Source organism: Drosophila novamexicana, unplaced genomic scaffold, assembly GCF_003285875.2.
Source record: "Drosophila novamexicana strain 15010-1031.04,08,12 unplaced genomic scaffold, DnovRS2.1 tig00002019-arrow-arrow-pilon, whole genome shotgun sequence".
NCBI classification, from domain to species: domain Eukaryota; kingdom Metazoa; phylum Arthropoda; class Insecta; order Diptera; family Drosophilidae; genus Drosophila; species Drosophila novamexicana.
Genome location: NW_020824926.1, coordinates 45,852 through 61,978, shown reverse-complemented (window position 1 = coordinate 61,978; position 16,127 = coordinate 45,852). Strand labels below are relative to the sequence as shown.

The window sequence follows — 16,127 nt, the reverse complement described above, 5'->3', positions numbered from 1 at the left end:
AGATTGTCAGTTCCTTTAGAGCTTGAATCGCTTGAATTTGATTATGGACAACTGTATTGGTTTTTAAGATATTTTCAACAAACGAGCTTTACAATTTTCCTCATATATGTATTTGCAAAACCATAGGCAGTAGCTTTGCAAGGGTATCTAGTCTTCGGCGTGCCGCAGATTGCCTTTGTGTTTTATGCCCTGAACCCATTAAAAATGGGTATAAGGGTATATTGTACTTGTGCAAAATCCAAATGTATGTAACAGGCAGAAGGAAGCATCTCCGACCCCATAAAGTATATATATTCTTGATCAGCATCAATAGCCGAGTCGATCTAGCCATGTCCGTCCGTCCGTCCGTCCGTCCGTCCGTATGTATGAACGCAAGGATCTCAGAACCTATAAGAGCTAGAGACTTGAAATTTTAGATGTAGATGCTCCTAGTTCCCGCGCAGATCGAGTTTGTTTCCGATAATCGATAACTTACTCCGTTTCCATGCAATCGATAAAAATCGACATCGATATCCTGTTTCTGGGCAATTTTGGTAAATAATAAGAGCTATAGCTTCTAAAATAGAATATATATATATGCATTTAATGTTGGAAGAAGAGGGTTCAGGGTATCCCCTAGTCGTGAGCTCCCGACTAGAACCTCTTACTTGTTTTTTTTTATTAAATTTTAGGCGGCTTTTAATCACAACATTTCCCAAGCGAGTCACAAGTCTTATTATTTAAATTAATGTATATATATGTATGTTAATATATATGTATATATGTATATTTGTGCATTGGAAAAAGAGGCACGTACGTGTGCAATCCGGGCCTGTGCGCAGTTCCCGTCATCTAATGGAAAAGTACGCACAGCGCAGAGGCGAACAAAGAACTTCGGCGTAAAGCTCAAGAAAAAAAATAAAAAAAATAAAATAAAATAAATAAAATAAAATATATATGTATATGTATATAAGAAAAGAGCTTTATTCGCGACAGACAGCGATATTTCAAAAAGCCAAAGAAAAACAACAAGAACAGAAAACAAATTCAAACGAAATTGAAAAAGTATAACAGAAAATAACAACAAATTTAAAGTAAATATAAAAGGAACAAAAAAGATGGCAAAAAGTTCGTTGACGGCAAGCAGCAAAATATCAGCTCAGTCGCTTTGACGCTTTGACGCTTTGACGCTTTGTCGTTTGGTTCGTTGGATCAGCCGCAAAGCAAAACTGTTGCGCCCAAATAAGTACGTGGTAGATGCGCACTCCCCGCACACCGCACCCCGCACCCCGCACCCCGCACCCCTCACCCCACGCCCAGCCAAAGCACGTTCCAGTTTAGTTGTCTCCCTTGGCCGTTTGTTGAGCGAACGTCTGCGTTTTGGTTTTGCTCTTAAAAATGGCCGCCGGCCGCATTGAACGGTAAACGTACGCTCCCGCTCAGCCAGCAAACGGCGGACGTCGCCGTCGCCGTCGCTGTCGCTGTCGCTGACGTCGACGTCGACGTCGTCACGAGCATTGCTCTGGCTATAGATAGAGGCGCGCATAGCGCCAGGAGCTCAGTTCTTGCAGAGACTCTGCGCCGTTCAGACGTAAAGTGCGATCAGAATATATATATAGATATATAGAAGCAAATAATAAGAAGAAATACAGAAAAGACAGCAAATCAGCTCAGCCTATATAATATATGTATATTCAGATACATATATTTATATGTATTGACATTTTTTTTTTCTATGCTACAGTTCTATGTTCCCTGTTGCGCACTGTAGACAGAGTTTAGCCCCAACTTTTGGTGAACAGTGCAAAAAGCTACTAAGCAAAAATCCATAAAAAATAATTATATATATATATATATAGATATATATATAGAAGTCTTAAATATTCGTGTCTGTGTGTGTGTGCGTGCCGGAAAAGTGCGCAACGCTTTTCCTTAACTTTTATTTTGTTTTGTTTTGTTTTGTTTTTGTTTTTGTTTTTGACACCTGCGCGCGCTTCCACGTGAATCGAAACGCTTACGAATATGACGACCAAAATGGCCATAAATGCAAAGGTTGGTAAAAACTTAGGCTTAACTACTTTAAGACATTGCGAAATTCAAAATTATGTCAAGCTACATTTCAAATTCATGCTCAAATTTTTGCGACTGATAAAGCCGGAAAGTTCAACAGTTGGATCAACAACAACAACAATTTAATCATTTATAATATTAATAGAAACAACAACTCGAATATTAAGACAAAGTCAAATATGGCAAAAAAAAAAGAAAAGAAAACAGAAACACGAACTTGGCAACAGGCTTTGCTCAACAAGTGTCCAACAATAAATGAGAATGAAAACAATAACAAAAGCCTGAGGACTGAGCGAGGTTGACACGCACAACAGTTACCCTGTAAAACGCCAAACTAACCATATATCATATGCCATAAACAGAGACTTGAGCTATTTCTATGAAATATGCATAGCAAATATTTGTACATATATATTACAGTTACTTCTATTAGTTTTCAATTATTAACCAATTCAAGCCATACTTGGTATACATACTAACTAAAAACGAATACTAGTATCTATTAAATTTAGTAGCTCTAGCTCTGATAGTTTCCGAGTTCAATGGGTTTATGCCTGGGATATGCCTATAAACTACTTGAAAAGGAAGTTCTCTATTGTACCGAAAACAACATTCAAAATGTACAAAATGTACAAAATGTGTATGTGAATAGCATATCATTCTTTGAGCATTTGCCCAGGTATTGGATATTCTTATGTATTTCCTAATTATGCTACGCTTAAAGGAAATCGTCCATCATGTTTATAACAAATGATTATTGACAAGTTTTGATTATAAATATGCAATTTCTTTTTATATATCATTAAATAGTTTTGTTTTTTGTTTTTGTTTCTTCTTGACATGCGGCTTACTATTTATAAATGTTTAGACATGAGACTCACATTGTTATTGCATTCTGTGCGCTTATCGGCGGGGATTCGCTTTATGATAAGCCGCGGCACATGCTGGCAGCCCCCATTCCCCACCTGACTAGCCACGCCTCCCCCCACCCCGCCCTCTCGCGCGTGTGTGCGTGTGTGTGTGGATGTCGTGTGTGGCATATGCCAGAATTGGACGCCGCAGACAATCCGGCTGCGATTCGGTCTCCGGGGTCAGACGAATGTGCTTGAACTAGTTTTTATATTTTTCGAATTCGAATTCGAATTCGTATTCGATTTGCTTTCGAACTTTTTAGTGGCTGATGCAATGCGTCTTCTTGGTTTCACAGTCTTCTCAGTTTTTCGGCAGGTATTTTGTTGATGTTGGTTTTTTTTTTTTTTTTTTTTTTTTGTGACAATTTTGGTTTTCCGGCATGAAGACACCGAGCTCGTCGATTTCATCAGACACAGGCCAGAGCATATATATTTATTATATTTATTATTTGTATTCATATAAGTTGGATTAACAGTTTTGATTAGTGCCATTCGAAATGGGTTCAAACTTTCTGACCTCCTGTAATGTGAGAGCGTAAACTGTTTCGCAAACTCAATAATACGATGACTAAGCTGATTTGGTTCTATTCTGTTTTAAAAATGAAATAGAATTGTTTTCAATATTAGTGTTTGAACATAAACCAGGGATTCGAACCGGCGGCCTGCCGTTTTAGTTTTCCAAAATACAACGTACAACTTTCGATTATAGGAAAAGTTACAAAAATTAAAAAAAACTAGCAACAAATGAACTTGGATTCGGATTTGAAAATCTGTACAGCTTTTAAGGAAGAAGAGACAGTAGAAGCGAGAAAGGAAGTTAGGGGAAGTTAAGCTGCTTGAGTTGTATAAAGGATTCAATTTAAAGTAATAATATTGTTAAAAAAAGAAGTTAATATATAATTAAGTTTTATAAAAGAAAGTTTTAAGTTTTTCATTTGATTTAATATTCAAAATAATATATCTATACCTATACCTATACCTATACCTATCTATATATATAAATTTGATGATATATGGAACTATTCTGATTTATTTCCTTTTCCCATGCCCAAAGGAATCAGCCCAAAAAGCTTGCGTTAGTTTCTCTCTCTTACACTTCGGTTTAGGAAAAGTTTTTTTTTTCGTAAATATTATGCCTTAAGTCAATGCTCTGGCTAATCGGGCTGTAAGGCACATGGCATATGGTAACGATCGAGAATAATGAAATGCTAATGCCTGGAATTAGTTACGATCCGATTTAATGCCTCACTTTTGTGTACTTTATGCAATTGGCATTTGAAATTAGAGCTGCCCGTGGCCCACATTAGCACGCATTAGCGACAAAACCTATACACCTGATATATGTATATATGTATATATATCTGATATATATATCTGATATATGTATATGTATATGTACTTGCCAGACAAAGCAGAGTTCTAAGCGACGCCTTGAGGTTGTTGAACGACTCTTATATCGTATATATGCCTATAGATTGATACTATATAGACTTTCTCTCCTCTCCTTGCCTCGCCTCGCCTCTCCTTCTGCTCGCTTTCTCTGCAGTCTTCGGTCTGGCCCTGGCTCTGGCTCTGCTATGCAAATGGCAAGGTTCGGGTTCGGGTTCGAGCCGGGGCCAAGTCACAGTCCCAGTCCCAGGCCCCGGCGTAATGTCTATGCAAAAATTTCGGGTCTAGCCCGATTAGCATTCAATTTTGAGCAAATGCTAATTGCCAGCTCCAAAAATCGATTTAACTTTAGCTTGTTGATATTGAAATATAGTATATAGTTTCAGCAGGAATATTGTCTGCTAAACTGATTTGCATATCTAGAGAATATGACTGGAGCTTTTGCATTAATTTGTTGTTGTTGTTGTCCTTGCAGGATATATTCCGCAACCAGCATCGGCTGATCCGCTTCATCGAGCAGTCCATACGGCTGTGCAGCAATCAATCCCTGAAGACGGCCCAGCAGCAGCAGCAGAAGAACGCTACGCCGGACTTTGAGATCAGCGCCTCGGTCAACACGGAGTACACACATGCGCCGGAGCCGATCAAGCATGACAAGGATCTGGGCCATATGTTCAAGGCATCACAGCTGGCCGTACGGCTGGCGACACCGCAGCAGCTGCAGCCCAAGCCGGACAACGATGAGCAGCTCGGCTTTGGCAAACTCTTCACGGATCACATGCTCAAAATCTATTATCACAAGAGCCTGGGCGGCTGGCAGAAGCCGGAGATAACGCCGCTGGAGAATCTGGTTATGCATCCGGCCGCCAAGGTGCTGCACTATGCCGTCGAGGTAAGTGTTAATCCAACATCCAATGTCATGCCCGTCATCATCATGCTCCTCGTCATCATCATCATCATCATCATCCTCATCCTCGTCATCAACATCATCTTCGTCTGATCCCAGCTGATTGGCTTGTGCCGTCTCATCGTTGCAGCTCTTTGAGGGCATGAAGGCGTACCGCGGCATCGACGGCAAGATTCGCATCTTCCGGCCGGACATGAATATGGCCCGCATGAATCTGGCCGCGCAGCGTTCCGGCTTGCCCACATTCGAGGGCAAGGAGTTTGTCAAATGCCTGTCCCGTCTGCTCTCCATTGACTCCGAGTGGGTGCCACACACGGAAGCCGCCAGCCTTTACATCCGACCCACACTAATTGGCATCGACGTGAGTAACAGAGCTTGCCTTACCTTAAGCTTGGGCTCCAATTCGAAATCCCTTTGCAGCCCACCTTAGGCGTCGCCTCATCCGATTCGGCGCTGCTCTACTCCATACTCAGCCCCGTGGGCAGCTACTTCAAGACTGGCAGCAACGGCGCCGTCTCCCTCCTGGCGGATCCCAGCTACACACGCGCCTGGCCCGGCGGCGTTGGCAATCGCAAAATGGGCTCCAACTATGCACCCACCATCAACGTACAAAAGGAGGCCGCCGCACGCGGACTCCAGCAGGTGCTCTGGCTATATGGCGAGGATCATCAGCTGACCGAGGTGGGCACCATGAACATCTTTATGTTCTATGTCAACGATCAAGGAGGTGAGTCTCATTGCCCTAGTTCCTTCCCCTTTCCCCGCCTTTTCTCTAGGGAGTTAATGTTTTTCTCGATTTACAACACTTATGCATTATTTTATTGCTACAAATGTGAGATGCATCTGTTCCCTTCGACTTTACTCTTCGTGCTCTTTGTATTCAAAACAGGTTTCTCAAGCTCATTCGGTTGACATTTGAAACACGTTTCGCAACACTTTAATGTAGTTGGAAACCGTTATTTTGGTCTAAAGTTAAATAGATTCTGGCTTTTTATATCAATCCAATCAATGTCTGTCTGACTTTTCACATATTTCATTTGTAATTTGGTTTCCATTTTCAACACGCATTTATCCTCTTTTTCCTTCGCATCTGTATCCGTTTAAAGCAGGCATCTTAGGAAGATTTTGCAACACTGAAGCAAATGATTTTGAACTGATTTATCGATAAGCTAATCGATACATAATTTCAGTTACATATTTGATGATAATTGATAGCTGTGAACTGGGAGGGAACTGATTCGATTATCATTTTCAATTGTTTCCATTTTGTTCTCTCTTTTTTTTTCAGAACAAGAACTGATTACCCCGCCCCTGAATGGCCTCATACTGCCGGGCATCACGCGCGACTCGATTCTGGCCATGGCCCGACAATGGGGCAAGTTCAAGGTGCGCGAGGGTGTCTTCACCATGCCCATGATCAGCGAGCTGCTCAACCAGGGACGCGTAAGTAGACCAAGCTTCGCGCCCAGTTTTTGATTTGCATACTGATCTCGAATTCGGTTCGGTTCGCCTTCGCAGCTGCTGGAACTGTTCGGCACGGGCACCGCCTGCGTGGTCAGTCCCATAAACCGCATCAACTATATGGGCCAGGATCTGTACATACCCACCATGGAGCAGGAGAAGCCCGTGCATGAGCTCATCCGCGAGACACTCGCCGATATACAGTACGGCAAGGTGGATCATCCCTGGGCCGTGGTAATTGACTAAGCAAACGATTATCCACACATGAAAAAAATAAAAAACGAAAAGCCCAACCACCAGCACCCAACTGGTCCTAGTTGTGGGTCAGCACAGTTGTGTATTAGTAGGTTATAGTTCCAACAGTTTCTGGGTTGCCGATGTGCTCGAATTTTTTATTTGTTGCATTTAGCGAGTGTTTGCACAACATTCGATCTATACGTAAATCGCATATATAATACAGAATACATATCTATATACAATATATGTACATATATATAAATACTTTTATGGCTAAGTTAAGGGCCGGGCTTTGCACCCATGCTATATAGTTACTATATATGATATACTTTGTATAAGACGCACTTTTTTAGTTTTTAATTTGTAATTTATTTATGCCCCTTTTTTTTTGTTTTTGTTTTTGCTTGTCCACACCATTATTATTTTACAAAACTACTTTATACTGTTCGGGATCAGATCAGAGACAGAGCAATTTTGCTAGAATGAAATTTCAAAAGATTTATGAATGCCTTTTGCATGCTTTTACTTCCAAATCAAACGAAAATCGAACGAAAATAAACAATAAAAAAAAAGATAAATAAAACAAAAAAAAACAAAAAAAAGCTAAAAAAATTTCATATCAAAAGTTAGGTTCTGGAGCATCCAAAGACGCAGACCTAAAAAGAAAAAAAAAAAATATTAAGAGGAAAGAAAAGAAGAAAAAAAAAACAACAACAACAAAAACTAATTAATTTTGGAAACGTACCGGAGGCAAATGCATTTATTAGTCAATAAGTTGCCAGAGTCGAGTCCAAGTTTGACAAAAGCGCTAAGACACATTTCTGGAATGTATTTTATAAAGTTATCTGTTTGTAAAAATGTTGGAGGTAAAAGCAGCCAGGTGTGCTGCAGAGCAAGCTGTGACTAAACTATTGTGTCTAGCTATTAGTCAAACTATCTATACACAAAACCTATATGTATACGAAAACTAAACCTTATCATATTATTAAACCAAATCAAAGCATAATAAAAAATCAAAAAAAAAAAAAAAAAAACACAAACGCCTAAAGCGAGAAAAACAAAAAGTATATGCGTTCAATTTAATTCAATATACTATTCTCAATTATAAATATATATATGGTAATAGATACATTATGTGCATAACAAGGGTATTTACATCCATTTCAGGGGATTGTCAGCAGACTAAATCCAAAGTCATTTAATGCAAAAACATAGTTCACGTTACTTGAGCTGAGAATTGGAGCATTCAAAATGATCGCGTTTAAATCAGTGTGTTCCAAGCAAAAACGCTCCGATATCCGTCTGGTGCCCCCTGGTATATGAAAACTTCCGATTCGGAAACGCACCTAGAGGAAAGTCGGCGACGTTATAAATATACAGACTGCAAATTACAAAGCGCGATTTACCAGGGAAACCATCATAATCGTCTGGCTAGACGTCTTCTAAACAGGAGTAGGTCTCACCCAATCGATCTCCCAGATCAATTTGTATAATAGACTTCCCAGTAGAATACGTAGTTTGTAAGTATTCATATAAATTTATGTTAAGTTAAAATATTCATGTAAATTTATGTTAAGTTCAAATAAAGCTATAATATAAAAATAAAAAAAAAGCAACAGCGTTTCATTTCAACAATTATTTAAACTCAGCGCAAAAGTATGCAACATAAAATTTGGGTTCTTTTGCTGTAAACAGATCCCACACATTCTCAGCACACGTTCCACAAATTGGATAACGACATATCAAAATGTCATACCTCTGCGCGGAGATATGTTGTTCTTAGAGCGGCGGAGATATGACGTTTGAAAACGACATATCTCCGCCGTTGATAATGGCGAAATTATGTCGTTTTGAAGCGACATAGCTCCGCCGCTCTAAGAACAACATATCTCCGCGCGGAGATATGACGTTTGAAAACGACATAGCTCCCCTTGCTGTTTTGTCGATTTGGGTAAAAATTTAGTTTTTGAGAAAAGCGTGATGTAACCCCTTGCTGTTTTGTTGATTTGGGTAAAAATTTAGTTTTTGAGAAAAATGTTATATAAGATTTTGAGAAAAAACGTTGCTTTATTGTCAATTTTTGTCGATTTGGGTAAAAATTTAGTTTTTGAGAAAAAACGTGATGTAAACCCCTTTCTGTTTTATCGATTTGGGTAAAAAACGAAATTTTGAGAAAATATGAGATGTAACCCCTAGCTGTTTTATCGATTTGGGTAAAAATGTAAATTTTTAGAAAAATTTTTTATAAGATTTTGACAAAAAACGTTGCTTTATTGTCAATTTTTGTCGATTTGGGTAAAAATTTAGTTTCTAAGAAAAAAACGTGATGTAACCCCTTGCTGTTTTGTCGATTTGGGTAAAAATTTAGATATGACGTTTGAAAACGACATAGCTCCCCCGTTGATTATGGCGAAGATATGTCGGCGGAGAAAAAACGTGATGTAACCCCCTGCTGTTTTGTCGATTTGGGTAAAAATGTAAATTTTGAGAAAAAACGTTATGTAAGATTTTGAGAAAAAACGTGATGTAGCCCCTTGCATTTTGTCGATTTGGGTAAACTCGTTTAAAGATTTTTTGAATACCTCGGGTAAATATTGTCTGATTTTGAAATGTTCAACCTTTTTGAATTCGTACGATTTGCTTTTAATTGAATCTGATATCAAATGCTACTAGCTAATATTGGCAGATTAAGCCAATTATATATAACCAAATGTCCACTTAGTAAGTTCTGTCGCAGCCTAAAAGTATGCCACAACATTTTCAGCACAAATTTTAATTTGAGGCCAGCTCTAATTGCTAGTGCCCGACTAGGCGATTCCCTGTAATCAGCGCCGGGCAATTTATGCAGAGAGTATGCAGAGAGAGAGAGCGTGAGGGAAAGAGAGAGAGCGAGAGAGAGAGAGAAACAAAAGTTAATTGCACGTACAACAAATATATATTTATGTATTTAATGAGTCTTGGAAGCTTGCAATAACTGCCTGAATAATTTATAGTTCTGTGTGGAATAGTTAGTGTATACACGGAACCAGTTGAACCAATTGATAAGCTACCTAGCCTAGTCCAGTTTAGTTAGTTGGTTAGTTAGAGCGTTTAGTGGGTGTGGGTGTCCTCACTGTTTATGCCGCATGCGGGCAAATTGAAGGTGAGGCGCTCCACGTGGTTGAGCTTGCAGGGTCGCACCTCGTCGATGATGTCACGGGACTGGGCGTGAAGGACACGCATGCGCTCCTCATCGATGCGACGCTCCATGTCCAGCTCCATGTCTTGGAGGGCCTGCTTGATCATGCGCTCCTCCTCAATGGCAGCGGCACGGACTCGCGCATTGTTCACAATGTCGGCAGCGATGCCGTCGTAGGTCCTTGCGCTGATGGCATGGCTGGCGGCCTCCTTATCGCTGGCCTGTTGGTATTGGCGCTGCATGAAGCTGGTCGCGTCGGTTTTGATTGTCTTGGCGAGTGCCTCGTCCTTTTCGCGATAGAATTGCTGCTCTTTGCGCTGATTGATCAGATCCTTGGCCACCTGTAGCTTCTGGTTGTGACGCTTCTGTATGTCCTGATGGGCGCGCTTCTTTTCGCGCGCCTGCCGCTCGCATATCAAAATGTCGGCCAGCATATTATCGCGCGCATCCTTTTTGCTACGAATCTCGCTCAGCTCCTGCCCAAGCCCGTCACTGATCAGGCGACGCCGCTCAATATCGTCCAGGCGACGCTGCAGCTCCTTTTTGATAAAGCTGCCGGTTACCGGGCCTAGTGCCTCCATCACGATCACGTCCAGCTTGTCCGGCTTGTCGGGATTCGCCTCGCGTATGCTGCGCTGCAGCGCCGAGAACTCGTCCAGCATCTGCTTGAGCTCGATTCGCTTTTTATTACGCTCCTCGACCGCCTGCTGTAGATCGTTGGCATGCGCCATCTCGTCGTTGTGACGCTTCTGGCGGCCCTCCTCCAGGTCGGTCAGCTGCTGTTGCGCCCGTTCCGCCTGCAGTTTGCGTATCTGGGCGACCAGCTGTTCGCTGTAGTTGTGCGCCTTCTCCTGCAGCGCCCGCTGCTCGGCCAGCTTCTCTACGCGCACCTGCTCCCTATGCTCGAGCGCCTCCTTGCGCTCGTCGGCTCGCTCGGCGCCGTGCTGGCGTATGTTATCGTTGCGCTTCTTTACCACGCTCAGCGTCGTCTTGGCCCGATCGATTTCAATCTTGAGATCGCGCAGCCTCTGCGAGTTATCGTGCAGTTGCTTGCGGCGCATCGCCTCCGCACACTCCCGCCTATTATGCTCGGCCATCATGCGTGCGATGATCGCCGACTGGCGCTCCCGCTCCTGTATCGGATGATAGTTCTTGTTGCGATCATCGGCTATCTGCTGCACCTGGTATTTGACCTCCCGGTAGAGGCGATTCGTTGATGTCGACGTGGCCAATACCAACGGGCAGGCATCCACCTCCTTGGCCCGATCCCGATTACCCGGCGGCAGGCGCTTTAGGCGCCCCAACATATCACCCACCGGCTCCTGCGGCACGGTCGCGAACAGCGACACGCGCGGATCATCCCAGGCGCCGTACTGTATGCGCGACGGCTCGATGCGTCGGCGTCTGCCTCTGCGCAAATTCTCAGCCATGGCCTCCGCTTCTCGCCGACAGCCAATCGAAACGAAAAGTTTGAGTTTACGTTTTGCTGTCTGGTTTGTCAATTCCTTCCGTATTGTGTTTTCTTATAACTATTTGTTGTGTTTTTTTTTTTTTTTTTTTTTTTTTGGGAAGCTCTTACTCTCGAATCATCCGAACTAACTCCTAGGTGTGTGATCGAAACTGAACGAAACGTGCTGTTGAACTGATTCTCGCACGGCCAAGGCCCACTCACTCCATGGACTGACAGCTGACGAACGGGTAAACCTGTTCTCCACCTGCCACAAAATGGAACCCCTCAAATATGTTATGAGGCCTATGCTTGATGGCGTTTCCGATTACAGTTATATACTATTATGTTATGCTTTGCCAGACTTTACCAGCTACATATATATTTTCTTCAAAAACCCAATTATCCATATTATATAGATGTCCGATGCGAATTAGATACATACCTAGATTTTTCATCAGTCGTGCATATATATAGTGGGCCGATCCAGCTGTTCTCGACTAGAGCTGGAATCGCATGCTGAATGGGCGGGATTGGGCAGGACCCAAACAATTATTTATGCTAAGTCCCAAAGCATAGTGATAATTATATGAGTACAGTATTTTCTATGTATATAATTTTAGCTCAAGCAAATATAATTACGCTTTCTCAAACCGTTTCCCAACTCGAATATTTTTCTAAACATAACCCAAATCTTGCTCAACAGCTTATTTATATTGTTTCTATTATTAGATTTGCAAAGTTCTCTGACATTGCGCTAGGGTGGCAAGGCCATAGCTGTCTGCATGACAGGGTGGCAACGCTGGCATTCAAATATCTTAACATGCATTGTATGTGGCTGCTAACTTTACCAGGCACTTGATGACGCCAGCCCCTAGATAACACGAGACGAGATTAAATAAAAAGGGTTTCATATATATTATTTTGTATACACTTAGATAATAATCTTTTTATTTGTAACTTCTTGTATTTTCAAATTTATAATTCAATTTTTGTTGTACATTTCGCAATTTGACATTTGACTTGAAGTTTAAACATGCATGTTTTGGTTCGGCTAGGATTTTTGAATGTTTTGTTTAAATAACTTTTTCAGTGTTTACAATTAGAATGATGTAGCAAAGCATACTAAGTACTCGCACACACACATTTAAGACTAGTAAGAAACACTATAGTCGGCCACTGCACGACTATGACCACACCCTGTACTCAGTTCAGGGCGCAAGCACTAAGCCAGACTGTGCGAAAGAACGGTTAAATTCACTAGATGAAATACAGATAGGTATGCTATATTATTATAGAGTATTGGCACACCCTTTCAATGGGTAGCTACACATTAAATTGCTGGATACCAGATTCGTAACGGACATACATTTTAGGTAATAGTTTAATTGGGCCTCCTATATGTTCTATACTCATAGTATATGCTAGAATTAGGCTTACAAATGATACCAACGGCTAAATACATAATACTTTCAATTGAAAAGATTTTGTTCATTTGCTTTGCTCAAGACAACATATGGCTCTTAAGTTTAATACTCGATATTTCTGGATGGACCATACAATATCAATTGCTTTGCAGCATTTTTGACGGCAACAACTTTCACTGGCAGAATTTGGAAATCCCTCCCCGCCCCTCTCGTTTAACTTGTTAGTAATCCAAAATTGTGTATGTATAATATACTTTTAGTTTATAATTCTCAACTCGTGCCGACATGCGCAATCTATGCGTATAGCTCGCTTGCTCGCTCTTTGTCTCATTCTTTGCCCTGTTTCCTGTCTCTTTCACAATCGTGTAAACTCGGAATTAATTTGTTTTTTGTTTCTTGTCAAATTTGTAATTTAAACACTTATGATTTTTAAATTATGCCCTACTTTTGTCTAAGAACTAGCATAACCTTTAGTTTTATTGTTATTCATTATTTGTTGTAATCTCATGTTTAAAAGTTGACCTTTGCTGCACGTGCGGCAGTGAGCGGAGGGCTTTCACGTACTGTACTTAAAATCTCAAAATTGTATGCCCGCAGCAACAATTCGAAAACACATTCAATATAATATATACAAACTGTTTTGGTAAAAACTGGAAACTATGCCGAAATTGACTGAATGTGTACTCAATTCTACAAAAACCTAACTATAATTCTTTCGAATAATGCCAAATATTAGCATATATATATAAATAGCTACATATATTTATAGGTATCCCCCGCAATTAAGATGGGGCTGCTGTGGCTAACAAGTTCTGTTTTATTTCAACTTTACTTTTGTAGTGAGATCTATTTAGTTTATATCTTAACTTTATGCTACACTCAGATCTATTCGAGAATCTATTAAAGATCTAAAAAAAAATATAAATAAACATACAATTTGGCTGGAATTGCGCATGTGTTGCAACTGTTATCGACCTATCGATAAATCTTAATCGATGTATATAAAAATTAATTATTATTTAACATAAATGTAATTTGTTTAAAGCATAACAAAACGAATGCTCTGTGAATTTTGATTTGCTTGGTTTTTTTCATTTCGAATCAAACAATTGATTCGCTTTCTGCATGCACGATAACAATAGCGATAACGATAACGATAACGCAACGATATCGATAGCTCGCTAATGTGCAAGTTTCGCTTTTTGTTCAGTCACAATATCCCTGTGCCAGACAACTACAACTATGCCCAATAATCTACTTGTTGTTGTTCTCCTGCAACAGATCCTCGAGAGCCCCATTGAGCCGACCCTTGCTGAGCGCCTCCACGAGCATGTGCAGCCGCTCCTCCCGCTCCGAATGACGCCGCTCGAGCAGCGAGACCTGAAATGGCAACAATTGTTCAATTCAAGGGTATCTAATAGGGCAATGCTGTGCACCACCTTGGCCTTCAGGGCATAGTAGTCGACGGGCACCTTGCGGCGCTTCTGTGTGGCGAACGCCTCCTCGCGCTCATTTAAACGCTGCTGCAATATGCGCACCGTCTCATTGCAGGAGGCCAACTCACGCTCATGTGCGCTCTGCAGGGTCTTTAGCTGGGGAGAAAGACAGACAGAGAGAGGGATAGAGTTGAACGTAGCTTCCTTTGGATCTGCAACAAGTGGCACTCACATCCTGCAGCCGCTTATCGTGCAGCGTTTTGTAGTCCGCCTCCAGTAGATGAAACTTGTTCTGTGCCTCTTTCAGCGCCTGATTCTCTGTGGTCGCTGGCACATGATCCGGATAATGCTGATGATAGTGATGATCATGTCCACGTCGCTGGGCGGCGCCTCCACTGGCCGACATGCCGCCGCCGGCGCCGCCATGAAGTTTGTTCTCCAAACGCGAACCTGCAAGAGGATAACAAAAATGTTCAAAATAAATATAATTTTAATTGAACAAAGTATTCCAGAAATTAGTCATAAAATGTGCTAGTAGGAAATATCTGCCAAAGAGCATATAGTATATATTCGTGATAAGCATCAACAGTCGAGTCGGAATGGCCATTTCCATCTGTCCATCCGTCTTTCCCTCTGTTCATTTGACTGTCTGTCTGTCCCTTAGTCTGTTTCTATGCAAAATAGTCTCTCAGCATCGGACTATAGAAAGAATCGTTCGACAAACTGTTTGGTTTTTTTAAGATATCTTCATTAAAGTCAGCATTTACGTATTTCACGCTGCTCCTCACGTATCTGAAATTCCACAAGGGTATTTAATCGAGAGCCGTTCTCTTTTTAATTCCTATCGATCGTGCTTAGAGCAACCATCTGATATATAATAAATGAATAAAGTCTTAATGAAAAACCAGCTCGCTTAGGTTTTTTAGCTTTAAATTGCCTTTATGTATATTGATGGAAAAGAGCTCTGAGAAGAGCAAGATTCGAACCAAAAACCTGGCTTCACAAGTTGGTTTCGTGCCGTGAACCGAACCACTTAACATTCCTTTCGGGCTCGTGGACTTGATTTAACAGCTCTGTTAACACTAGAGACACACAAAGTACTGTTAAACATATTAAGGTGAACTGTTAAACAGTTGACAGAGTACTGTTAAACAGATTAAAGTGCACTGTTAAATAGTTGACAGAGTACTGTAAACAGATTAAAGTGTACTGTTAAATAGTTGACAGAGTACTGTTAAACAGATTAAAGTGTACTGTTAAATAGTTGACAGAGAACTGTTAAACAGATTAAAGTGTACTGTTTAATAGTTGAAAGGGTATTGAGGCTTGTCACGGGGCTGCGAGTTCAATGCACTACCCCAAAAATGTTTTTCAAAGCGAAATTTTCAACAAAATAAAATCCCAAATTGAATGTAACTTTAAAGAAGCAACAACAACAACAATAATAACATTAATAATTAAATAAGAGTCTGAGACTGATTGCATAACCAACAAAATTTGCATTTGAACACGCGTTGAAAATTAAAACAAAGTTGTTGTTGTTGTTGTTGTTGCTGCTGTTGTTGTTGTTGCTGGGCTATTATTAGCACTGTTGAAAAATAAATAAACAAGCAGCAAATGTAACAACATTAAAGAAGAAGAAGCAGCAGCAGCAGCAGCAACTAACAAGACATGAAATTATAAAA

At 40.9% G+C, this 16,127-nt stretch overlaps 3 protein-coding genes across 3 annotated transcripts in view; 1 reads left to right on the top strand and 2 right to left on the bottom strand.

Moving 5' to 3' along the window:
* Positions 1-1,560: 1,560 nt before the first annotated feature.
* LOC115768803 (branched-chain-amino-acid aminotransferase, cytosolic) lies at positions 1,561-7,630 on the top strand. Its single transcript, XM_030713498.1, has 6 exons — positions 1,561-2,031; positions 4,825-5,241; positions 5,387-5,617; positions 5,677-5,983; positions 6,545-6,699; positions 6,775-7,630. The coding sequence occupies exons 1-6, from the start codon at positions 2,002-2,004 to the stop codon at positions 6,961-6,963; spliced, it is 1,329 nt and encodes a 442-aa protein (XP_030569358.1). The 5' UTR covers positions 1,561-2,001; the 3' UTR covers positions 6,964-7,630.
* Positions 7,631-9,885: 2,255 nt separating this feature from the next.
* Positions 9,886-11,768, bottom strand: LOC115768810 (golgin subfamily A member 4). Its single transcript, XM_030713507.1, has one exon. The coding sequence runs from the start codon at positions 11,560-11,562 to the stop codon at positions 10,045-10,047; it is 1,518 nt and encodes a 505-aa protein (XP_030569367.1). The 5' UTR covers positions 11,563-11,768; the 3' UTR covers positions 9,886-10,044.
* A 756-nt stretch (positions 11,769-12,524) lies between these two features.
* LOC115768794 (centrosomal protein of 162 kDa) overlaps positions 12,525-16,127 on the bottom strand; it is a 30,186-nt gene continuing 26,583 nt past the window's right edge. The window contains exons 5-7 of the mRNA XM_030713490.1: positions 14,675-14,892; positions 14,446-14,598; positions 12,525-14,386 (exon numbers count right to left, since the gene is read on the bottom strand). Coding sequence (XP_030569350.1) covers positions 14,261-14,386; positions 14,446-14,598; positions 14,675-14,892 — 497 coding nt within the window. The 3' untranslated portion in view covers positions 12,525-14,260. The remainder of the gene's footprint in view (positions 14,387-14,445; positions 14,599-14,674; positions 14,893-16,127) is intronic.

Excerpts from the sequence above, each read along its gene's own strand:
- LOC115768803 (XM_030713498.1), top strand. The coding sequence starts at position 2,002 with ATGACGACCAAAATGGCCATAAATGCAAAG. Across the intron at positions 5,984-6,544 it reads CTATGTCAACGATCAAGGAG|AACAAGAACTGATTACCCCG; the intron begins GTGAGTCTCATT and ends TTTTTTTTTCAG. Across the intron at positions 6,700-6,774 it reads AGCTGCTCAACCAGGGACGC|CTGCTGGAACTGTTCGGCAC; the intron begins GTAAGTAGACCA and ends TCGCCTTCGCAG.
- LOC115768810 (XM_030713507.1), bottom strand. The coding sequence starts at position 11,562 with ATGGCTGAGAATTTGCGCAGAGGCAGACGCCGACGCATCGAGCCGTCG.